This window comes from Microtus oregoni, unplaced genomic scaffold (assembly GCF_018167655.1).
Source record: "Microtus oregoni isolate MIOR12 unplaced genomic scaffold, Mior012 000036F_ref0000092, whole genome shotgun sequence".
Lineage (NCBI taxonomy): Eukaryota > Metazoa > Chordata > Mammalia > Rodentia > Cricetidae > Microtus > Microtus oregoni.
Window position 1 is genome coordinate 24,521,609 of NW_024543095.1, and position 26,115 is coordinate 24,547,723.

General features: G+C 39.1%; 1 protein-coding gene across 2 annotated transcripts in view; it reads right to left on the reverse strand.

Annotated features, from left to right (window-relative positions):
• Positions 1-1,779: 1,779 nt before the first annotated feature.
• Positions 1,780-26,115, reverse strand: part of Fyb1 (FYN binding protein 1) — a 72,802-nt gene continuing 48,466 nt past the window's right edge. Inside the window, exons 7-18 of one of the 2 annotated variants that reach the window (XM_041631086.1) lie at positions 24,949-25,108; positions 22,761-22,905; positions 20,850-20,872; positions 19,298-19,367; positions 18,231-18,356; positions 16,522-16,547; positions 14,599-14,665; positions 11,706-11,805; positions 10,851-11,013; positions 6,024-6,057; positions 3,989-4,020; positions 1,780-1,954 (exon numbers count right to left, since the gene is read on the reverse strand). In XM_041631086.1, coding sequence (XP_041487020.1) covers positions 1,932-1,954; positions 3,989-4,020; positions 6,024-6,057; positions 10,851-11,013; positions 11,706-11,805; positions 14,599-14,665; positions 16,522-16,547; positions 18,231-18,356; positions 19,298-19,367; positions 20,850-20,872; positions 22,761-22,905; positions 24,949-25,108 — 969 coding nt within the window. In that variant the 3' untranslated portion in view covers positions 1,780-1,931. The remainder of the gene's footprint in view (positions 1,955-3,988; positions 4,021-6,023; positions 6,058-10,850; positions 11,014-11,705; positions 11,806-14,598; positions 14,666-16,521; positions 16,548-18,230; positions 18,357-19,297; positions 19,368-20,849; positions 20,873-22,760; positions 22,906-24,948; positions 25,109-26,115) is intronic. The other variant, XM_041631087.1, reaches the window with a different exon arrangement.

Consider the following 26,115-nt stretch of genomic DNA (forward strand, 5'->3'; position numbering starts at 1 on the left):
TCGTGACAAAAGAAGTTCATCTCAAGGAAGCATGCTGACTAATGCCACCAAGGAACTTCCAATCAAAGGCTAGCTGAGAGGAGTCATTTTCCACCCAGGAGACTCAGAGCCCTGCAGCCTATAAACTGAGCTGTAGAAGCTGACATTTCTAACATTTCAAAACACTTAATAGAAACCCCGAATCTAACCTTCTGAAGACCTGCAGCTACTTTACAGATTTTTCAGTCTGCGTGTGCATGTTCCTATGCATGTGCGGGCATATATGGGTAGCATCCAGATTGCTGTCCATCTCCTGGGACCAGAGTCTCTCTTTGGTGTGGAACTCACCACTCAGGATACACAGGCTTACCAGTGAACCCCAGGGGTCCTCCGATCTCTGCCTCCCTGGCACTGGGATTGCAAGTACTGGTCACCACACATGATTGTCATCTGGGATGTGTTGATTGAATTCAATCTTTGCACTTGCCATACAAGCATTTTACCAACTGAGTTATCTCTCTATCCCATACAATTCTTGACTTTTAAAAAATTCAATGGGGGAGGGTCACTTTTCAGAAATTCCATTGGATCTTTGCAATTTACATATACAATATATTAATCAGTATTTAATCAATGATTTAAAAGAAAAAAGAAAAAACCTTCTGAAGTGTGTGTCTGAGATGGGGAAACCATAAAAGGTTGAAAAAATTGGTAGTGGAAAATGTTGAGATAAACGTAGTTGAATCCTATGTTATAAGGACACTGGAGGGTAATGAATATTGCCAAGGTAGCATCATGATCAAGAAGAGAGTCAGCATTAGGATTTACCAATTAAAAAAAAATTCTCTAATCTGTTATCTTCTTGGATGTTGAGCATTGTGGTTTTGGTTCGGTGCTTCATGTCCTTAGCATTCAAAAGCTGGTGCTTTACAGTCCTGAGGAGGTGGTGAGGGATGCGTTTCAATGGGGTGCCCCAGGCCAACCACTGGGATTTATTGCCTTGTGTTCCTTCCGCTGAACAACTTTCTAGTAAAGTGGGTGTAAACATCACTAGGTCCTTCAGAAGCAGTTGACCACAAAACACAAAACCTCTCATAGAGGCCTCACAGTAAGGAGCTACCATAAAAGGAGAGTGAGCATCATGGTTCTATCTCACAGTGTTCACAACTGTCTCCCTCTATTTCTCTAGTTAACAATGGTATCTAAACAGAGTCTGGGATTCAACCATGTGTGCCTGAACCCACACTAAGACTTCCTTTAGACTCTTGTACAGGGTAATCTGAGATGTGCATACAGAGTATAAAGCATGCTGAGTGAATGGCTGACTTGACTTCACAGGGAACAAAGAGGGAACACTTCGAGACTAATGTATCGCTGCTCCATTGCCATTCAGAAACTAGAGAAGCTAGCTTCACCTCTTCTGGGTAGGTAATTTGAACAAGGACTATAAGGGCAGCACAATCATTAGGTTGTTCTCTTATGGGATTAAAAATAAGAATCCCTTTTATACAGTCTTCTTTCTTCTTCCTCTGGGATGTCTTTCTTTTTTCTTTATATCTTTAAAAAGGGATAGGGTAGGGGAAGAGTCCCTAATGGTTGTCTAAAAAAAAATAGTGCCTTCATAAGCATAACTGAAGTAAATGGGATCCTTAAGCCAGATGTGGGCTCAAGCCACTAGAGAGGCTGAGGCCAGAAGATGACCCGAACTGCAAAGTAAGACCTTCCTCTGCACACACACACAAAAAAAATGAAAACAAAGAAAGGAGATAAATTCTTATATCTCACTGCCAATCTTCTGACATAGTAAAGAGTTCATTTTCCGAGCTTAAATTTTCAAACTTTTATAAAGAGATTGAAATTTCTTTTTGTACATTCATTTTTCCCCCTATGATACCCAAGAACATTCCAATTAAAACTCATGTTGGTCACAGCAGAATGAACAGACCCAAGTGCTAGTCATTGTCATAGATGCAACCTGAAAGAAAAAAGAAAACTTTCATTTATTCACTCAATATTTTTATATGTTCATGTATGTGTGTGTGTGTGTATGTGTTCGTGTGTGTGCAGGTTGGAGGACAATCTCTAGCAACATCCTCAGGAACCATGTGCTTTTTCTGAGACGGGGTCTCTCATTGGTTCCAGTGCCACTAATCAGAGGGAGCCCCAGGGACTGTCTTCCTGTCTCTACCTCCCCAGGACTGGGATTACAAGCACTTGTCATTATGCCTGTCATTTAGAAAAAAAGTAAAACTTACTTATTTTATATTAAGAAGACAAAACTAGTTAAGCGAAATGAGATATATTTCACCTTCTGTACTGGCTAGTTTTATGTCAACTTGATACAAGCTAGAGTCAACACAGAGGAAGGAGCCTCAGTTGATAAACCTTCTCCATAAGATTGTAGGCAAGCCTGTAGAACATTTTCTTAATTAGTGATTGAAGGGGGAAGGCCCAGCTATTGTAGGTGGTGCCATCCCTGGGCTGGTTGTCCTGGGTTCTACAAGAAAGCAGGCTGAGTAAGCTATTGGGAGCAAATGGGTAGGCAGCACCCCTCCATGGCCTCTGCATCAGCTCCTGTCTGCAGGCTTCTGTTGTATTTGAGTTCCTGTCCTGACTTCCTTTAATCATGAATTATGATGTGGAAGTGTAAGCCTAATAAACCCCTTTCTTCCCAACTTGCTTTTGGTCATGGTGTTTCAAGACAGCAATAGAAACCCTAACTAAGACACCTTCATTGATAGCCCAGTTTCAACAACATTCCTAGACAAATTTATTCTTCATCAAATGAGACTGAAGATTAATTATTCTGACATCACATCACTTTTTGGAAATGAAATTAGTTAAGCATTGACAAGTTTCTCAAGCTAAAGACTAAAAGGTCGGAGCTGGGAGGTGATTATCAGAAAAGCATTTGCTTGCAAGTTATGGGAATAGGTTTGATGCCAAAACTGAAGTAAAAAAAACAAAACAAAACAAAAAAAACAACAATAAAACCCTGGATGATGCCAGGTATTTTGGCAAACACCTTTATCCCAGCAGTCAGGAAGCAGAGGCTGGTGGAGATCTGTGAGTTCAGGGCCAGCCTGATCTAGAGAGCAACTTCCAGGCCAGCAGAAGCTGTGTAGTGAGACCTTTTCTCAAACAAAACAAAACAAAACACACACACAGTCACACACACACACACCCAAACACAAGCAAACCCTCACACACACAAGCACACACATTCACATACGCACACCAGCTAACGGGCAACATGACAACTGCACACGTTTTGTTGAGATTAATGTTTTAAATCATCATTTAAAAATACCTGATGATTTTAGTAGTGTTATCAGTTATGAAATGTGTATCTGTTTGTTGATTAAAGATTTGTTAGTCACAGATTTTAGCATTTGTCAGCTTTACATTTGTTCATTTAGGATTTGTTAATTTCATATTTTATAGGCTGCAAAAATAATCTATTGTTAGCTTCTTGGGCATTATGGTTGCTGTGATATAAATATTGTTAGCTTTAAAACAAGCTACCTATTAACTACAAATGCATTTCTTTGATAAAAAAAAAAAAGCGCAGCAACTCTTAACTCATGCTACAATACAAAATTTACCCGAGAGTTCTCCCTTCCCTCCACTCCTTTTCACTCCTTCTACCTCTTCCTGTTCTCTTGTTCTTGACTCAGGTCTCATGTAGCCTAGGCTTGCCCCAACTTTCATTGTGTAGTTAAGGTTGCCCTTTAACTTCTGATCTTCCTGCCTCTACCACCCAAGTGCTAGGATTACAGGTCTGAACTACCACGGTTGTCTTATACTTCTCATTCTGGAGAATAAATACGCTTTTATTTTCACTTAATTTCATAACCGTGTGTGAAGATGAACCTCTCCCTCTCTCTACAACACCAGACCATTACTTTCCCTCACATTTTAAAGAAACTCAAATTCTGATCATATCTGATGGCTCTCAGTCAGCAAGCTGTTTTCTCAGTTACCATGGTGGGAGCTGCACAAGACTTACCATCCGCAATGTCATCATAGATTTCTCCATCACTGTAAACACAGAAAAACCACATTTTTTATTGTATAGAGAATATCTTCCCAACATCAATATATAGAAGCTAGCAGTAATATGATTGCCATATATCAGAACCATGAGAGGTAAAGCGAGCTATGATGTGCATGTGTAAGTGGACAAAGATTTTACATCCATCTCTAGCTCTCCTTTCCCTGGCTCTATTGACTTCTCGTTCATTCTACAAACCGAATAATAGACAGATGTTTTGAGAGCACAGATCATGCCCTACTTTGAGCACTGCCAAGGTCATAGGCCCCCTGAATCCCTAAGAACTGGGTACAGAACTAAACAAACTGAACTGCCAAGGCAAAACCCTCATCCAGGGGCCTCAATCCAAAAGTGCAATGAATTTTGACAGTCATTATTACTAGATCTACACCTTTACTTGAGTTTCAAATGTTTCAAATTTTAAATGAATGCAATATATTTGACATGGAAAATGGCTATCTTGTTTTCACGTGTTCCTAGTTATGGTGCATAAATATCAAGTTTAAAGCATTTAAATACTAACTATGGAATATATAGTCATAGAATTTTCTTATATTACTTATTGTGAAGATTACATCCACTGCAGTAATTCTGGCTACTTTTATACACTTTCAGGTTTTGCTTAGCCCTGCAGCTTTATGAAACATTTCATTAACAAACACTGAGTTGTTCTCATATGCTGGGAGACAACTATGAGCCAGATGTAAGCTTTGATTTCAAGGGTGCATAGTCAAATGAGTGATTTATAAACAATATAAAAATATATTATAATTATGACCATAATCTTGAAATGGAGGATGCAGTGCCTGGCTTCAGAGCTGTGAGGGTGGACATGCTCTTGGTTCCTTGCCCTATCTCTGGGCTTTATCGCAGCAGCACGAGGTCCCTTGTTTCTGCCAACTGTGGCAGATGCTGTACGCTCCCTATGTCTTCTGTTTGGATCCTGTCTCTGAGGCTGAGGGAGCATTTGACTAGTGGAAATCTGATGTGAATGCAGAGGACAGATTTTCCTGCTGTTTAGTTCACAAATGTTTATTGAATTATGCCTTTTAACAGGTAGCGAGCCAATAGCCACTGAGTGTCCTTTCTCCGTTTTCTTTTTACCATCCTGAAGTCATCACAGATGAAGATGTGCTCCTATCTGTGACACGTTCTTCCCAGAAAATGTGCACCTTTCTTAGAACAAAGCCTTTCAGATATCCCGTGCCCACCAGTGTAATATAGATGCTGAAGAAAACACAGATGTTAAGGCCGTTCCCTGTCCGCTCTCTATTGGTTCGCGGACAGAACTCTTAACATGCAATGCCCTGTTCACATGGGTGTCCTGCTGCTTATGGTAAACGGGTTGTGAATCCCTGATTCTTTCATTATGTCAGTTTTTACAAATATAGTGGGGTTAATTTTCTGCTCTGGGTGTTTTGCTGCAGAATCTTAAAATGTTTGAGAGGAATCCAAGGGCTTACAAGTACCAGGCTGTGACAGACAGTGAAAAGGTCTTATTCAGAAGAATACAAGAGTCATTGATTAGTATCTCTTTTGAGGGGGCATATTGACAATAAGGCAACAGAAGAGAGCACTATGCTCGGTGTGAGTATAGAAAAATCTTCAGTTAGGAGCTAAACTATGAGCTATTAACTGATGATATTAGTACCTACGGCACACACCATTTGGATCTAGCTCGTTCTGTTCCACTACTATAATAATTAATAAACAAAATGCAAACAATTAGTGGAAAGGGTAGTGCTTTCCCTGTGTGTCTTCAGGGTTTGCTAAACAGACAGCTAAAGGAGTATATGAGACTATTCACCATGAGTGAGATAGACTTTCTTCCTAATTCAGATGGGCATATTCAGCGTTGTTATTGGTACTACTATATTGAAACAAATATAATATATTGCTCAACCCATGGCATTCTGGAAATGACTCCTTAAGGAAACCAGAAGAGTCTCTTAACAAATACAGTGATAATAGAAGAAAATGATGGCCTTACTTGTCCGCCAGGTAACTCCGAAGAACATAGCCATCTATAAAGGGAAAAAGGAAATATATTTAATTGCAGATAGAGCTTTGAAAGTTACTTAATGTCTAGTTCCCAAAGTTGACATACAAGGGAATAATTATATTAAGATAGAATACCGAGGGACTGGAGAGATGACTCAGAGATTAAGGGGCCCCTTCTTATCCACAGCACACAATCTGATGCCCAGATTCACATCAAATAACTCATAACTGCCCATAACTCCAGTTCCAGGGGATCTTATACCCTATTCTGGACTCTTCAGGCACCCACTCATGACACAGCCACACAGACAGATTTTTAAAAATATTTAAAAGGATAATATATTAAATAATTATATCTATACAGAACATGCTCAGAGGGTAATTTGATCATGTTTATGCCCGCATTACCCACGCTTATTCTTCCCCCCCCCTTAGCATCTATCACTGATCCCTCCCCTAACCTATGTTTTTCTTTTTATTAATTTTTTAAAGACAGCAAAAAAAGATAACATCACTATGGTATTTTCACACATAAATCCTTATATTTTTTGTCTTTTCTCTTTCCTCCTCTGGCTGCCTTCCCTGTGTCTCCTGCCCTTCTCTTGGTGATTTCCTCCCTCCTTCCAAAGAGTCTTCCTTCTGTTTTCTTGACACACGAATTTCATTACCCCCTTCCTTCCTCCAAGGTCCCCCTTTCCCCTCCTATGCTCTTCTTCCTAGGCCTTCCTCCCACATACACATTTAGATATCGGTTCTACATATGAGAGAAAACATGGGGCATTTGTATTTCTGAATTGGGCTTATTTTGTTTAATATAATCATTTTGAGGTCAGAAGATGACTGGCAGAAATCTGTTCTCTCCTATGTGAGTTGCAGGGATTGAACTCAGGTTGCCAGGCCTTATCAGTATATGCACCAAGTTATGACATGTTGATAAAGACTAATATTTTTCTAATATTAAATGTCTTCATTAAAAATATCCCCAGGAAGATTATGAGAAATACAGTTTGTGAAATTAAAACTAAAGATGACTTAACCACCTTTTTGAAGATTAAGATTATTATTTGCTGATGTTTTTAGGTAATTTACTTTTCAATTAAATCACTTTTAATTTAAAACACAATTATGATAAAAAAATGATGGAGGAAGGTCATTGGTCAATTATAATAAAGAAACTGCTTGGCCTCATAGGTTAAAACATAGGTGGGTGGAATAAACAGAACAGAATGCTGGGAGGAAGAGGAAGTGAGCTCAGACTCGACAGCTCTGCTCTCTGGAGGAGAGACACCATGCTCCCCTCTCCCGGGCGGACACGAGAGCTCTGCTCTCTGAGGCAGACAAGATCAAGCTCCGGCCCAGGATGGACGTAGGCTAGAATCTTTCCTGGTAAGACTGATGCTACACAGATTATTAGAAATGGGCTAGTCCAGGTGCAAGAGTTAGCCGAGAAGAGCATAGAAATAATGGGCCAAGCAGTGTTTAAATGAATACAATTTGTGTGTTGTTATTTTGGGGCATAAGCTAGCCATGTGGGCGGACGCAGCCCCGCTGCTCCTATTTCAACAGAGTGGCGCCCAACGTGGGGCTCGAACCCACGACCCTGAGATTAAGAGTCTCATGTTGAGACTGAGCTGCTCCTACTACTGCAAAAAAAATTCGCAGACCTGGTTAAACCACTACTAACAGTCCCTTACATGGTCAAAGTTAATAATTAATAATGTACAGCTAATTATCTCACCTTTATGAGTTAATTCTAAAAGCTATATTCTCTTATACTCTCAAGAGCATACATCTTTATCTTCTGTTGATGATTCCTTTGCAGATACTATTGTTTAATTCTGTTTTTTTTCTCTCTCTTTCTCTCTGTCTCTTCTTTGCAGTACATATGTGAGGGGAGAAAGGGAGGTATCAATGACTGAATATTTATGACAATGTAGGTGGTCACATGCAGGATGAGGCTGCTTCACTCTATTTTAGATTTTTGATCATGTGACGATGTCGGGCTCACTAACTATAAACCACTTACATAGTGTTTTTACAGGAATACTGACTTTTAATGTCACATAGGTCTTGCTGTCTAGCACTTTCAAGGGCTAAGACTGTATTTTATTCAAGGACAGTTCATGATAGAGTCAAAATGAGTGACTTGCCATGGCTCGCCATGTAATCTTGGCAGTATAGTTCCCAGAAATTCTTTTTTTATGCAGGAAGAAAATGTTCTCATTGTTCACATGGTTCATGTTCGCTTACCAATATGAGATATCAATAGAAAATACAAAAGAACCCACAAAACAAAACAAAGTCATGGTTATGGTGCAGAACGGCCACTATGTTTAGCCTTGCAATATTAGGAAGCTGATGTTCCCTGGATTCTCACATGACACAGAAAGTTGTTATTTGGAAAACTCCTGCTCACAGAGCAGAACACAGTGGCTGCAACAAATGTCTTGGGATATGTAGTGGGGTAGAACAGCTAGGAATGTAACACCCATCCCCCATATGTGCCCGTCAGTTTCTTCCTAAAATGCTGTCTTGCCATGGGATAGATGTGTCCCAGGACTAACAACTCACCCGTGAGAGGACATTAGAAATATGGAATTTCTAAGGAAATAGAAAATAGATAATAGCCTTGAAAAAATAGAAATTAACGTGGTTTTGTAGTTTTCAGTTTTTCCTTAATTGAAATGGCATCTATTGCCTGTTTACAGCATGTGTTGTGTTTGCAGAAAATAAAGTTAAGCTGCTGAATTTGGCCTCCCACAGTTAAAAACATATAATCGTACTGTGTGGACTTGCTCAGGCAAGTGAACCAATGTCAAACTTGAAAGGAAATGAGACACAGTGAGTGGTGCCTAAAACTGAATGTAATTTATTATTTTGGTTTTCACAAGAACTAATCTTTCTCCTTTTTTCTCTCTCTCTCTTTGTATTGTTTCTGAGTCTTTTTACCATAATGACTTCAAACATTTTATTCATTCATTCATTCATTCATTCAATTTAATTTTTACTACTTTTGAGGTGAGTTTTCACTACATTGCCCAGGCTGTCCTTGAGCTCCTGGTTTCAAGTGCTGTTCCTCAGTCAGTCTCCCAAATACTGGGATTTTAGGTGTGTGCTCACACAGACTGACTTTTGAAGTTTCTGAATAAATTTTTTTTCCAATGAGCATGCTTTGTTAAAAAAAAAGCAAAAAAAAAGAAATTATTAACTAGCTTTGTGACAGCAAAGCTCTCAGAAATCTTTATCTGATGCCTAAAGGAAACAGAACATTATAGCCCAAATAACTCCTTTTTCATGCCTCAGTTTTTTTCTTTCTTTTTTTGTAGGAAGTTTTCTCCAGTGACAGGAGGTGGGAAAACTCTCAGCTCATGAGCATCAGATTGTAGAACGTATGCAAATATTAGCTAGCAATTTTAAACTTTTGAGAATGTGCCAGAAATATATATATATATATATTTAAGATGTCACTGCCTACACAGTTCACACTTGCCAAATGTCTCTGGGTGAGACCCGACTGAATTAATAATGTCTACACTTGAGGCTCTTGCTCCACAGAGCGGCAAAGAGATTGTCCTTTGTGCTTTAACCTCTCGTTTGCTCGCTATAAGCCTTAGGTCGCGTCCTTTTCTGTGGTAGCTTGAAGAAGAACGGAGAGGGAGGAAAACATTAGTCATGCTGGTGCTGAACTGCAAAACACCCATTGCTGGTCATGCGAAGATGTAAAAATAAGGAAGGAACAGATTTAGAGTCCTTAATGATTCACAAGCTAACAGTGCTTATCAGGCCAAGCCAGCAGACGTTTATGTGAGTGTTTGTGTAGGACTTTCATCTGGTTGTTACACTAGACATCTAGAGTGTTCCTTTGAATCTACCCAGTCTAACTCCAAGTTTGAGACACTATACCAGTGCCAACAATCCAACATCAAGAACACTTCACTGAGGTTCTGTGTGGGCTCGAAGCCTAAGAAGAGCAGCAAATTCATGAAACAAACCACTCAGAAGTCAAAGTGGTGTGGTTGGGGAGAGACGCAGCCTCCTTGGGTAGCTGGGAGAGTAAGGAGTAAGGATGCTTCCAATTTAAGATGATCACTGAGCTGTTTTTAATGGACAGTTATGCATTCCAAGTCAAATAAAGTAGCACAGTGGGATGAACCAGCAAAATTTATTCAGGGAATGACAAACACGTCCTTTACTTTCGGATGTCCGTGCTAGACAACAAACTGCAGTTGCTGTCCGTGAGGTTGGATGACGAAGGGCATTTAGTATATGCTATCCTAAAGACAGTGTGGGCTCTTGAAAACATTTGGCTCACATAGGAGTGGGCTGGATGAGAATGTGGGAAAGATGGATACCATTTGCAAGGCCATTTGCGGTGATTGAGAGGAGGGAGGGATACGTTTCTACAGCAACCATTCCAAGTCCTAGTGAGTGTGTAGAGAATAGATCAGACGTGAAGGAAATTAAGAATGGTCAAGGATACCAGCCAAGAAAGGGATTTCATAAATATTATGAAAAGCATGTAGTCTGAAAAGTCAAAAAATAAAATTAAATAGACACACCAATTCAACAACAGGGGTACTAGGGAGAGACTGGAGACAGGAAAGATAGGGAGGGAAATGATGTAATTCTATTATAATCTCAAAAGCTTTTTATAGACATTAAAGTAGAATTTATTGATTTCAGCATACGAGAATCTCCAGTTTCCTAATATGTCCTGCAACCCATAAACCGCAGAACAAAGCAAGTTAGTAGAGATGAGCGACCGCTGCAGCCCACCAACCGTCGGTCGCGCAGTGTGGCTTCAGCGGGGACTTACATTTGCCTTCTTCATTCCTGCAGAGAACTTTGGTGTCGTCTGTGCTTTGAATCACTTCAAGCGATTCTCCGGGTTTTATTTGCAGCTCTCTAGCTCCCCACTTTTTAGAAGTTATGGAGGAAGCAACTTTCGTTGAATAGAGAACTCGAATTTCGCCATCGTACTGAAATAAGTAAACATCGAAATTACTGATACATATTACTACAGTCATTCATTCATTGACAAGTTTATTAAGAAGGTTTGTGTTCTGGACATGCCTGTGGGGGGTCATCTTGAGTTTGCTAATTAATATAGGAAGAACTATGTTACTTCTGAGTGGGACTAGTCCCTGGTCAGGGGATGCTGGACTGTATCAAATGGAGAAAACAAGGTACACTCTAGTATGCATGCGTGTCTCTCTGCTTTGTGACTGCAGACACAATGAGACCAGCTCTATCAAGCTCCTGTCTCTGTTATTTTTCCATGACATACTGTAGCCTTGAACTGTGAGCCAAAGAAACCCCTTGTCCTTCAAGATGCTTTTATCTGGGAATTTCATCATAGCCTTGAGACAACAACTAGACACCTCATAACCTCACCAACTTCACGTGACAAAACTTTATAGGTTATCACTTTACCAAAGGTCAAAGGACATCTAAATTTAAATGGTTATCACAGTGTGGAGGATACTAGCATGGATGCTTGCTTGCTTAATTTATTGTAGGAATAAATTTAAATTTACAACATATTTGGAACAAAGAAAAGTTATGAAAGATAGTGCTAGTATTGTTAACCATACTCTAAAAGAATATACTTTGTCATTTTGAAATTTTTCATCAGTACTTTGATCTCTGAATGGCATTAAATAATATATACCTTAAATTTTTTCCTGAGATCTTTTTCTTCTTTTTCCTGTTTTTTTAGCTTCTTGGGATCTTTTTCTTCTGTTTTTGTCTTTCCAACATTAATTCCTTGACTAGGGTAACAGAACATATATAAACCAACACTTTGAGAAACAGAAAATAACAGATCATAGTACAGACTTAATTCTCCTTTTTGTTTTTTGAGACAGGATTTCTTTGTGTAGCCTTGGCTGTCCTGGAAATTCCTCTGTAGACTAGACTAGTCTCGAACTCACAGAGGTCCACCTGTCTCTGCCTCCCAAATGGTGGGATTAAAGGTATGTGCCACCACCACCCAGCCTGAGACTTAATTCTTAACATTAAAATTTTCAATGGTTTGCTTTTTGTTTTTATTTTTCTTCTCTTTTTTGTGACAAGGACTTACAATATACACTGGAACTCATTAAGTAGACCAGGCTGACCTCAAACTCACAGAGATACATCTGCCACCTGCCTCTGCCTTCTAAATGCTGGGATTAAAGGTGTGTGCCACCATGCCCATCATATAATAATAAATTTTTGTTCAATGTTGTTTTTAATTTAGTACTGATTGTTATAATCAATTATAGGTTTCTGACATGTAGAAGGGGTCCGTCATTAAATAATACACATGACTTAAGCTGTAGGTGAAAGGTCAGATTGAACCCATCATAAAACAGAATAAGGTGAAACAGAGCTTCATACCATGGTTTCGTGTAATTAAACCTGTACTTGAGCCCCGTGTATTTTCTAGTTCTTTGTAGAAAGCTGAATGGCAGAGATAATGTTACTAAAAAGGGTCAAAATGCTTTTTTAAAGAACTGAGTTTTTATGGCTTATAAAATGTATGTAACTTAGTGTTTTCACATCTAATTAAAAGGGAGCTATAAGAGAGGAGATGGAGTTCAGTTGGGGAGTATTCACATAGCACACCCTAGACTTGATTTCCGGCAGAGAAATATTACAGAAATAAATGGAGGCAGCACTGAAGACAGGAAGTGCTGGTCATAAGGGAGCATCTTAAAGATAATAGCTAATATAGTCTATAGTCGAGCTTTATCTTGGAGACTTTATTAAGTTGCTCACTGGGAACTAAAAGTTCAAGGCAGAGTAGGAAGAAGTGTGATTGCCTGTAGAAGGGAGTTGTTTTTTTTTGTTGTTGTTGTTGTTTTTAAAGTACTAGAATATTTGTGAATAGTGGAAATTTGACACTGGTATTTTCATTTTGATTATTTAGAAAAAACTTGCTTGTGGCTTCTTTAAAATGTTTGGTTCTATTTTTTTCTTTCTTTTTAAGCATTTATCTTGTTGACTGTGAAAAGAACAAGGGCCATTCTACCTCCAGTCTTGCTTCTATCCCTAGGATCTATTGCCTTTCCTGATCTGGGCACTTGTGAAATTGCTGGCCCAGATTAGTTCTCTGGGATGATCAGAGCATGGATGAATGCTGAAAATGCTCCACAAGCTATTTTTGAAAATAACTTATTCCAAAATAGAATACTGTGTTTAAAATATAGAATTGTTTTAATTTCTGAAAATAAGCAATGGGTAGGGAAAAAAAGTCATCTTTGATCAAATTTAATCAGCTGGAGTTTGTTTTCCTCCAAGAAAAGGGCCAGGATAGGATTCTGGGTTCCCGGAGAGCTAGCTAGCTCATGGAATGTGGGGATGTTTCCAGAATGAAAAATATATTGAAATCCATCAGAGTCAGGCACAAGGTCCTGGTGGTGATGACTATTAAGATGAACACTTTACTGAGAGCAGATTTCCCTGTCCCAGACAGCTCAGGGGAGGCAGATTTCCCTGTCCCAGACAGCTCAGGGGAGGCAGATTCCCCTGTCACAGACAGCTAAGGGGAGGGAGGTCTTCTTTCATCTGTGTTGCTTGTTTTGCCTGCAGAACTTGATTCCTTTGTGACCAGTGGCACATTTTGCCTTCAGTTTCTTTGATCTTGATACTGTTTCTAGTTTAGTAAAATTGGCTTAACGTGGTGAGACTAAATACTTGAAGTTCTCTCATGCATTCTTAAGTACAGCTCAGCAGGCATGACTAAAATTATTAATGTAAATTTTTCCCTTTAACTAATCAAGTATACCATTTTTTTTTCATTCATCTCTTTCTTGAGGGCACTGTTGGACTTTCCTAGCTTTTGTACACAGGTCATTTCACACAACTATTAAAAAATGAGCAAGTATTTTAGTACATTATATTCTACCTCAGAAAATTTTTCAAAGGGCACTCCTTTTGGGCTAACTGATATTAACTTATTTTCATATGCTTTTAACCTTAAAGTTAAATGCAGACCTCAGATAAACTGAAGTTAGTGATCACTGTTTACTTAAAATAGAAATGTGCATAAAACTTTTGAGAATCCCAAAGGATATACATGAAAGTCCTTTTAAGCAACAAATTCTGTAACCATTGATGGAGGACAGGGGAGAAGAATGAAGAGGGCTGAGATAGAAAAGAAGTACATCCAAGGAAAAATGCTGGGGAAAAGGGTAAAAACAAAAGAGAAGATGAATCATAAAATTACTGTGAACAGAATCTCAAGTATACATTCCCAGTAAATTAGGGAATACAGACAGCAGTGAGTCACCAGCAACCAGCAGAGATTAGTCAGGGAACAGGGGGCAGAACCAGTGTCTGAGGTCAGGAGAAAGGACGGGGAAGGGTAGAGGAGGGGGGTGCTAAGGATAACTTGCTAGCAGACTTAGCTCTGAGCTGAGAGCTGTGCTCAGAAATAAGCAGAGCATGAGCAAAGAGGAGCAGAGACTACATGACCGCACATGACACACACACACACCACGCTGGAGTTTTACTCCAGCCCAATATTGCTGAGCAGTTTCCACGTCAACATTTCATGGTAACCAAAACGTTTTAATGACCTCATCTCCGCAGGTGGAGCAGGGAAGTCGGAGGCATCCACATCGTCGTAAACTTCTTCTCCCACATCTATTAAGAGACAGAATACCAAATATTGAAGTGTCGCTAATTTAAATTTTGATGTGAACATTTAATGATGTTATTAAAACCCAAAGACTGCTTCCAAGATAGTGAGAGATTTCTCAGGGACTGTATATATTTCTATTAAAGGCATTGTCTGCTTCTCAAAGGAAGGAAGGGGGACATTCTTATCTTACAATCAATAAGTGAACAAAGCAACAATAGAAACCAGTGAATACGATGACAACTATCATTATTTGAGGGGAAAAACCAACAATCCTAGAATAGTGCTGTGACTATAAAATCCTACAAGTGTAATCAATGGATGAATGGCGAGACTTAAAAGCTGTGGCCGAAGACGTCAACTCTCTTGGCCACTGGCAGCAGAAAGTAGGAAGATATTCTTTATGTCTATAGCTATCTGTATAGCTCGGTGTCGGTCTCCTCTGTGTCGGTCTCCCCCATCTACCCATCTAGCTGTGTGTATCATTTATCATCCACCATCTTCTTTTAATGATTTGTCCCATATTAATTCATCACCTGACAGTGATAGTATAATTGTACTGCCCTCAAAGGAAAATCTTATTTCTACAGATAATATATATCAAGTGACGAGAAACAACACTGATAGAAAACATGCCATGACTGGTATGGTGGGCTGAATGAGAATGGCCCCAATTCCTGGCTTGTGAAGTGCTGGGGATCAAATAGTGCTACCAACTGAGCCACGCCACCAGCTTGACATCCCCCCTTCTCTCTCTCATTTCTCGAAACAGGGTTTCACTGTGTAGACCTGGCTGTCCTGAAACTCACTCTGTAGACCAGGCTGGCCTTGTACTCATCGAGATTCATCTGCCTCTGCCTCCCAAGTGCTTGGATTAAAGGTGTGTGCCACCATCAGCAGCATACTTAAAAGAATATGAATTTAAGTAGGTAAACTCTTTAAGTAGCCTTTCAATGTTTTTAGAGACATTTCATTCAGAGAAACTTTAAAAAATCTTAAAAAGATCTGTTCCAGCAGCATTTTCAAAATGACAACTGAAATTGTACAAAGAAGACATTGTTACCCTTTTCCCTAAAGAGTTAGAGGGAGACTATCCAAAAGTGTCTGGTTATGTGTCTTTTGCATGTTTTAACACACTTTCAAGTAGCAACTGTGCATATTCAGCATGGACTGAATTGGGGTGGGCTCAGCTGACGCTGGTGTCCATTACCTGCCTCTTATCTCTATGCCTCAGTGGCTTTCAGATTAGTACTTTGAAGCCATCTGTGCTGGTGTGAACGAGATGTACATTATGGTCTCAGGCATTTGAATAATTGGTCCCCAGTTTGTGCTGTTGTTTGGGCAGGCTTTGCAGGTATGGCCTTGGTGAGATTTGTCACTGGAGGTGGCTTTGAGAGTTGAAAAGATATGCACCATTGCCAGCTCACTCTCTGTTGTTACTTGAGGCTCAAGGTGCAAGGCCTCAGTTTTTCTGCTCAAGCCTCCTTGCCTTCACCAAGGTGCACTGTTGTAATAGAAAAGTATCTAATACAGACGTTGATACCAAGGGATGTTCTACTGCTATGCTATGACAGGCCTGGCCATGCTGCTTCTGGGAGAAATATTGTGGTGTTTTATCACAACAATGAGAAGTATCTGATAGGTGAATCTTTTTATTTTTTTATGTGTTTATTTTTTGAGTCTGTTATTCTATTACTGGGTCATTGGCATCATTCAGGGTGAAATTGTTTATGCAATGTGACATATTTATCATTTGCAGTCAGGACTTCAAGCAGGTACATTCAATGTTTGGTGACCTTCAATGCTTCACTATCTCAGGTGTAAGAAATAATTTGTAAAACACACAGGTTTTATTACATACCCAGTTGTTTAGGAGGAGAAGGAAAACTGAAAAAAAGAAGAGAGTACAGTTAAAATCAAATTAACACGAACCTTGGACTTAATCCCTTTACATGTGAGAGAAGTGTGAGAGTCAGTATTCTAGAGGTGTGAAATGGTTAATCTGGTGAGCACCATACCTTTCTCATCCTTCATTTCCTGCTAGTCTCTAGCCATCAATTTGACATTTGCCAAGACTAGTTTTGAAGTAATTTTGTTGTTCAAAAACCATCCAGAACATAAACAATTGTTTACGTTACCGAGTCACTAGACCAATATTTCAGATTTGCTCTATAGTTTGGGCATATTTTTACACCAGAGTATGTTAAATGGACTCAGTATTTCGTAGCTTCATGCTGTCCATAGGTCTGGCCCAAACTGTTTATTTGAATTGAGGACTGAAATTACAGAGTCAAAATCAACAGCAGTCACTGGCATGTGACCTCATTTCTCTGGTATTCACAGATCTACACCAAACTGGACAATGATGAACAAGAAAGGAATGTATATTTCAACCAGGCAGTGAGAGCTCTGGAGAGGAGTGGGAGGGAACCAAGATTAGGTGGTATTTAGTTGTAGCAGCAAAGGACATTTGTTTTTATTATTTCCCGAAGTATGACAGCTACATGCGCGTGCACACACACACACACACAAACATGCATACACACACACATACACACTTCTGAAAGATTCATGTATAGCACAGAAATAACCGGTAAGTAGAAGTTGAGAATATTCACTCAAATATCTTCAACTCAGAGTTTGGGAATGTGAACAGAGGACGGAAAATGTCTCTTCCTTTACCCCAGGTAAAGGTCATATTTGAGCAATGTCGCTCAAGAGAAGACTTCTTGCTATGTGCTTTCAGAATTGCAAGTGTACCGTTTATTGACTACTATTCTGGTGCTCTACCCAAACAGATAAAATTAGGAATGTGAGTGTGAAAACAACTCAAAAGGATTTCAGTGAAATGTGATGAACTCATTCAAAAGGCGAAGCAGAAAGGCTCTCCATGGTTAGGATCCTTCCAATTTATATAGATGGAACTTATATTAAGAGGCTGTTTTGAGGATGGATGGGAAGAGAAAATTTATATATTAGATAAATTAGATAAATTTATTTAGATAAAATTGAAATGCTGAGAATGAGCCTATATAGGTATATCGTTAAGATAATAAATTACTATTGTAGAACAGTTATAAAAATTTCAATACTATATTCAGAAAAAATTCTAAATTATGTCCTTTAGTTTAACAAATTAGCTTTACTAGAGATAATGAGTTTTCAAAGCAGTCAGTATAATGTAAAATGTAGGCTGCAATAGTAATAAAGTTTTAGATGGGGTCATACAGGTTGGAGAAATCCTAAGTAGCATGCATATTGATGAATGACTGTGTGTGCTTGAATATGTATGAGTATGTGCATGTGTCTGTGTGTGTGTTTGTCTTTGTGCAAATTTGCAGGGAGAGTAAAGAATACCTTACAATTACATGATAATTTCAGCATAACCGGAGTCCTCTCATGTGATTAATACACACTATGAGATGAATGTAGGATAATTAATGGAAAATATCAGTAAAGTGGTGTTAAGTGCATCAGGACGTGCTTATTGGTTATACAATATTAGTAGCGTTCAATTAAACCGGTATTAGTGTAGTTATTGTGCACTGAAGGCGGTCAGTTGACTCTTACGATGAACCTTCATTACTGTCTGACTCAGAGACTTTAGGTTTCTCTCGGATACTTTTCTTTCCCTTTAACATCTTCAAAATCCCCCAGGACCACGTGTTAGTCTTCTCTTCGCCCTGCAGCATGGATCTTTGGAGCATTAGGCATCGAGCAGAATGGGACAGTCAGCAGACCACGAAGACATTGTGTGGACATTCAGAGTTTACATAATTACACTATGCTGACCAGTAAGTAGGTTACTGTAGCCAATAATACGGGGCTACTAAGTATAAATTCTGGTGAGTGAATATTTCTTTCATCAGGCTGGTTATTTTTTACTTATCCCGTAAGATTTACCTAGGTTCCTAAAACGTAAAGCTAGGTCAAGTCAGTTAGAATTAAGTTTAGAATGTCTACTTGTGATGAAAGTAAAATAATTACTACATCTTAAATACTCTATTTTAAAATGGAAAGAAAATTTAACTTAAAAGATTTTTAAAATTGTTATTACAAAATAAAGATACTTAATATTAAGCAAAGTATTAGCTATTCAATACCATAGATAGCAAATGGTCTCAATGTACTTGCAAAAGGTTCTGACTCTGCAGCCCAGGTTAGCCTGGGGTTTATTGACCAGCTCAGACTGGCCTTGAACTCCTGGGTTGAAGTGATTCTTCTGTCTAAGCCACTAGAGTAATGGAATTACAGGTGTGAGCCCTGGCATCCAGCTATAGTTATGTCATTATGCAGAAAACATTCCAGGCTTTTAAACTGACAAATTTCAGAGGCGATTGTAAAAGTAAATTATTGATTAATAGATAAGTGATTGGAAAATGTTTAAAAACATTCACAACACTTGTAATTTGCCCTCTTTTCATTTCATCTTTTTCTTCATAATTGAGATTTCTCTCCAATCTACCATTTCATTTACAGTGTGATACAATTATCATTCTTGATTTACCCTTACCGTCAATTTTAGGACTGACTAAAAGCAATAATTTCTACTACTTAATCCTATCTGGAAATGAAAACTAGATTTCCATAGATGTAATATTTTGCATGAAAAAAGGCAATTCAGTGATTATTCTTACCCATCATTAGCCTCTTCCTCTTCTATCCCATCATAAATGTCGTCATCTGGTGGTGGCGGTGGGAACATACCTTCATTTGGATGAGGGAAGAAACCTTTTGTCAATTTTGCGATTTGTTCAAATATAGGTCATTCTGGTTTTGATACTAATTCTCCCCTATTTGGATGCAGAACGCAAGATGCTTTCATATTATCTGTTTAAGTAGAAAACTTTAAAATTTCCCAGCATCACATGGGTAGTTAATAATTCAGTTGCTTTATAGATTATTTTGAAAACATTTTAGGGCCAAAAGCCATAATAATGCAATGAGTGATGATGATGGGTACTCTGGATTTATGTAAAACGAGTGTGTGAGAATTAATAGGAGAATGTGTAAGACAGAAGAGGAAGTCAAATTCATGAAAAGAGAGAAGTAAGGAGGCAGTAGAAAAAATTCAGCTAACAGTTAGCAGACGTTGAAAAAAAGACTGATCTTTATCGCTGGTAATGGATTGAACTCTACAAACACTAAGAGTAAATGAAACTCTGAAAAGAGAGGCCACATTTTAATACATATATGGCACACCAGACCCCTTTCTTGTTTCATTTGTTATGCTTTGTTCTTTGGATCTTTGTTATATCAACGTATATTTGTTGGCAACCTTCTACGTGCAGGAAAACGACCTTGAAATATAACTTTCAGTGTGAGAATCTGAGCTCTTGATTTTGCTGCCTGTGTCTTTAGCAAGAATCACCAAGGTAGCTATACAGTCTGCCATCTAGACAGGGACAGTTCTGGAAGCAAGGGGCATTATTTATTCTGTGCTCAGACAGTCTGTAGAAACCAAGACTTTCCCAAGACACTGGGAGTGGAGTCACGCTAGCATCCCTGGCAAACCCAGAAGACAGAAGTGACTGCCTCACAGTCACTTGGTGACCAGGACTGGAATCTGGCTTGTAGACTCCCGGTAAATCCTTTTTCCACATTAAAATCCTCCTAATTGAGTCTGGAGAGATGGCTCAGGGGTTAAGAGTACTGTGGGCTGCCCTTCCAGAGGTCCTGAGTTCATTTCCCAGCAACCACATGGTGGCTCACAACCATCCATAATGAGATCTGGTGCCCTCTTCTGGCGTGCAGGCATGCATGCAGACAGAACACTGTATACATAATAAAAAATAATAAATAAATAAATAAATACCTTTAAAAAAAAACCTCACTAGTTCTTTCATTTCTGGTTCTTAGGTTTTATATAGCTACATAAGATCATATATGTGTGTATGACAAGAAAGCAGAAGAGAAACTGTCTAGGGGAACAAAGGTGACCAAGGGGTGGAGAGAGAAAGAGGAGGAAAGGTGAAGGTTGGGGAAATATGATAAATTCATTATATACTTGTACAAAAATCTTTTATAGATATCAGTATCATGTACAATGGATATAGAGTAATAAAATCGTATTTAAAATCCCTTATGTATAGGAATCTAAAAAGTCCCTCTTACTGTTAGCCAAATAGTGTTTGCATGAGCATACTCAAACATGGTCAAGACTGCAAACATAGAAAGCTTTCATCTCACCTCCGCTTCCACTCTGACCGTGGCTGAGAACAAAGCAGAAATAATAAATGTATGAATTGTTCAGTTTTCAAGCAGGGAAATTAAAAAACTGAGACGACTGTTTACGTTAACATTCTTTTAAAAACTTGGATGAAACCTTTGGAGAGCAAGGACGTTCATTGTAGTAGATGCATCACGACAAGACAATATAACATAGCCAATACACAACCAGCAAGAACCAATGGGTTAGGGTACTATAGTTCACAGCAATTATGCCTCATGCTTTTAATAAACTTCCCAAGAAGCAATTTTCAGTAATTACACATTAAATTTAAAATTACTTTAAAAACTACTGTGTGTTATTTTAGGAGTCAATTAGGACAATTATTATTGCCTTTAATTCAACTCTCTTCAGCATCTTAGAACCACAGTATCTGACTCTTAATCTGGTATCATTATATCTTATTTTATGAAAAAACTTTTAAGCTGTGACTTTGATGGAACTTTTATAAGATGTGTCCCCTACTTCTCTAATTCCAGATCATCTTAAAAAAAAATCCTTATTTCCCTAATAGAACCTTTTCTGTTTTAGCATCTAGTGTTATGTGTTCTGCCCTGTATCTCCTGTGTGAATCATGGGAGAGTCAAGCGTGGGCACTGGGAAAACCTAGACATTATCTATTTGTCCATTTCTACCATCTTGCAGGAAAGAATCCAAGACTCCAAGGGCTTAGCCCTCTTTGAACCTAGCTACAACCCCAACCCCGTTTTGACCTTTGGGTAAAGTGCCAGCAACAGCAGTAAGTTTGACGTTATCAAGATACAGGACAACCGTATAATAGTACCAATCTTTACATTACTTTCACAGGCCAGGGGGAGGAATTAGCCTGATGCATATCTTTGGTTAACTTAGAAACAAAAGCATACTGTTGTCAAGGGAACTTTGTAGAAAGGCTTGGTGCACCACACTCTAGCAGTTGATTTGTGGAGAAGTTGATGCACCCTCTCTGCTTTTCATCTTCATTTCTATTTTCCCTGCCGCATCTGCGCATGAGGCAATACTTACAATCAAGTGCATTCTGGGTAGCTGATGTTCCTAATGAATGTGTCTCCTCCTGGAGAGTCTCAGATCCAGTGCCTCGAGAACGTCATGTGTTAGGAGCAGAGCTACCATTTGCTCATTTCATCAGTAGCGTGAATTTATTCATATTTGTATGTAGTGTATGCACTTGGCTTGATCTCAGACTAGAACTTACAGCACATGTGATCCATAAACCTTTCCTCTTTATAAGTTCAAGATCTCAAGTATTTCAGTCTAGTTATGAGAAACCAATAATGGGCATGAGGGAGAAGATGGCCTTTGTTTCCTGCTCTAAACAGGATGTTCTGTTTCTGTTCCTCTGCTTTATAAAATTGTGCTTATTTTTGTAGGAGGAAATGGCGCTCTAATGTAGTTGAGAAAATAGATACTGAAAAGTGGACCTTTAGACATTATCTAGGGATTGTAGCAGACTGACATTTGACTTTTAAGGAGTCTACTGGAGTAGCAAAGGAGGGAGGCCATTCTTTTTCTGTTATATTTTCAAGCAATGACAGAAAATGCATTTAGACTCCGAGACTGAAGGGTGAAAAAAAGGGAACTATATTTCATATCTTCTACTCCATAGATTCCCAAATCATACTCATTTAGATATATCCCTAAGTCCAAATCATAATAAATATTCTAAAAATGCTTTGTAGTAGACAACATGTTTAACATGACTGTACAGCCCATTGTATTTCAAGTTACAAGATGTGTGTGACCAACAAGTAAATTAAAAGACAATGGAGTTTCCCATGGCCTTCCACTCAAGCTAGGGTTGTGGTACATGGTGATTTAGTGTAGCGATTGAGAGCATTCCGTGATCGGCTTACACTTTGTGTGTTACCCACCTGTTGGGAGCATCCTGCTCAGCCACATCGTCGTAGACTTCTTGGTCATCTTCAACAAGTCTCGGTGGAACAGCATTGAGAGTGTTCTTCTTCCGCTTCAGAGAGTCGTAGTCAATCTCCACAGCAGTCGTTTTAATGTAGCCATCTACCAAAAGGGAAAAGGGTCTAGGTAACCGGAGCTTATACACTTTAGAGTTATAATTTGAGTATTAGTTGTTCATCTACTCTTGCATGTTTCTCTTTAGGGGTGGGAATGGAGCGGCGAATGCCCCAAACTCTGGGTTTGGTTCACAGGCTATGCACATGCGCACACCCATGTTCTCTCCTAGAGCCTGTGATCTGCCTAGCCATATGTTCCTTTTGGATTAACATTAGAGCCTTTCAGACCCACATGCCTCATGTTAGGAACATGCTACTGAGCACGTAGAGAGGAAAAAGAATCCTACTGAGTAAGTAGAGAGAGAAAAAAGGTCTAAAATGGCAAATGTAGTTCTTTTTAGTGAGGAACAATGTAAAATTTGACAAAGGCTATTATGTTCTCCACTTCTGTTAGAAGAAATGTGTTATGCCAATCGCTTTAGAATCTTCAAATTGATTCTTGGCTCACTTAAAAGTACCATAGAGTAAGCGTCTGACAGAGCACATAAAACTTGTGGCTATGAAACAACCTAGATGCCCTTCAGTGGAAGAATGGATGAAGAAAGTATGGAATATATACATATTAGAGTATTACTCAGCAGTAAAAAACAAGGACTTCTTGAATTTTGCATACAAATGGATGGAAATAGAAAACACTATCCTGAGTGAGGTAAGGCAGACCCAAAAAGAGGAACATGGGATGTACTCACTCATATTTAGTTTCTAGCCATAAATAAAGGACATTGAGCTTATAATTCGCGATCCTAGAGAAGCTAAATAAGAAGGTGAATCCAAAGACAAACATATAGACATCCTCCTGAATAATAACCTTCATCAGGTGATGAAAGGAGACAGAGACAGAGACCCACATTGGAGCACCGGACAGAAATCTCAAGGTCCAAATCAGGAGCAGAAGGAGAGAGAGCACGAGCAAGGAACTCAGGACCGCGAGGGGTGCACCCACACACTGAGACAATGGGGATGTTCTATCGGGAACTCACCAAGGCCAACTGGCCTGGGTCTGAAAAAGCCTGGGATAAAACCGGACTTGCTGAACATAGCGGGCAATGAGGACTACTGAGAACTCAAGAACAATGGCAATGGGTTTTTGATCCTACTGCACGTACTGGCTTTGTGGGAGCCTAGGCAGTTTGGATGCTCACCTTACTAGACCTGGATGGAGGTGGGTGATCCTTGGACTTCCCACAGGTCAGGGAACCCTGATTGCTCTTTAGGCTGATGAGGGAGGGGGACTTGATAGGGGAGGAGGAGGGAAATGGGAGGCAGTGGCGGGGAAGAGGCAGAAATCTTTAATAAATAAATAAATTAATTAAAAAAATAAGTAAATAAATAAATAAAACCTTGTGGCTTTGCAGAGGTCTGTAAGCCAAGATTGCAAGTGAAGACATCTTTTTATTTGTTTAATGAAGTGCCTTTGGTGGTGTGTGTCCTCCAAAGGCTCAGGGATATTGCAGAAGAGGAGCAGAAAGAGTGTAAGAGCTGGAAGTGGAGGATGATTATGAGGAAACTGTCCTCTAAACACAGCAGGGCAGCTGTACATAGTAACTCACAGCAGCTATGACAGAGATCACCTGTCAAGATCCAGCCAGATCAAATCCCAGCATGAGTCAGGAGTTAGGCATGAAGTTCTGCCCCTTAACCAAGAAGCAACTAGTCATTGTTAGTTGTTGGGGAATGAAGAGTCTGTTTTCCCTAAGCTTATAGCCCCTGGTATAGACCACACTCCAGAGAAAGGCCACACATCCAAGAATATTCGGGTAGTGTAAATTGGTGTTGATGGAAAAAGAAAAAGGAAACAAAATGACACAAAGTTGGTTGAAAGGAAAGGGGTTGAATCTAGGAAGAGTTGGGGGAGGAAAGATGAATATGATAAAAATAGGTTATATGAAATTCTCAAAGAACTAATCAAAAATATTACAGAAACAACACAGAGAGAGAATGAAAGAGATAGAGATAGAGATAGATAGATAGATAGATAGAGAGAGAGAGAGAGAGAAGACAGCCCTTGAAGCCTTGAAGGTGCACTCACATGATCCCCGGGCAGTTCTGCCCAGCCATTTTCCTTCAGGGTTGTCTGTGATGCGAATTATTTCAATGTCCTCCCCTTGCTTGAAGCTCAGTTCATTCTTTCCTCCTTTGACATCACAACATGCTTTTGCATGATGGATGACTTGAATGGGGCCTGTTAGCTACAAGATGACAGAAAAGCATAACAGAAAACCACTAAGAAATACAATTTTGAAAGACAATAATCCCACAACTGTCATTCCTGGTGAAAGAGTCAAGGGAAAATCATAGGGGTACAGCGAGACCAACAAAGAACAGGAGAACATGTATCTGTGGATCATGAGAGAGTGGTGGGGATCTGATGAACGTAAGCACTCTGGAGAAAACATCTAATCAAAGGGCACCATGTATGTACTCATGTGCACTAGCCCACCCTTTCTTACATCCGTCCATCTGTCCTTTCCTTCCTTCAGTACTTTCATTTGCTGAATATAAACCTGTAGTAAATACTATCTGCTACAAATAAGATAGCATTTTAGAAATAGCTTCAAAAATAGTAAACAAATACTAGGCAATGTTTTTGCAACTAATATTCTGGATAGCATGGTGGCTTATTAATAGCAGTATAATATGTCTTAAGCATGAGTCCCTAGATGTGAACTTTCTATTGCTAAACTGGTATCTTCGATAAGGTGTCTTTTGATAAAAAAATATGGATTGTGATATTTTGGGGGAGAAGCTATTTTGTTGAGTCTATGCTGTCATCAATTGTGTGACATATTAATTATGTATCGTCAAAAACATTTTAAAGCATAGGTGGATAGCCAACTACCATATCAGTTATGGAATTTATTAGTAAAAGCAGACCCAAGTAAAAAAGGTTTTGGGCTGAGCTGGATTTATTCCAGTCGGCCTCTGTTTGTGAACAATCTGTAATTTGAATATTTGAATTACAGATCATCTGCAGCTGCACTGGACTGGAATCCATACAGTGTTCAGAATGTGAACTAGTTACATGCTGGCATTTTCTTACTGCATCAGTGAAATACATATCATCTTGTCAGCTTTTGAGCAGACTTTCTTAATTATCTTGAATTTGTTTTAGTAGTCAATAAACATGGATATGTCAGCAAAAAGAAAGGAAAAGAAAAATCTAAGTTGAATTATGATGTGCTATGATTCTGATGGA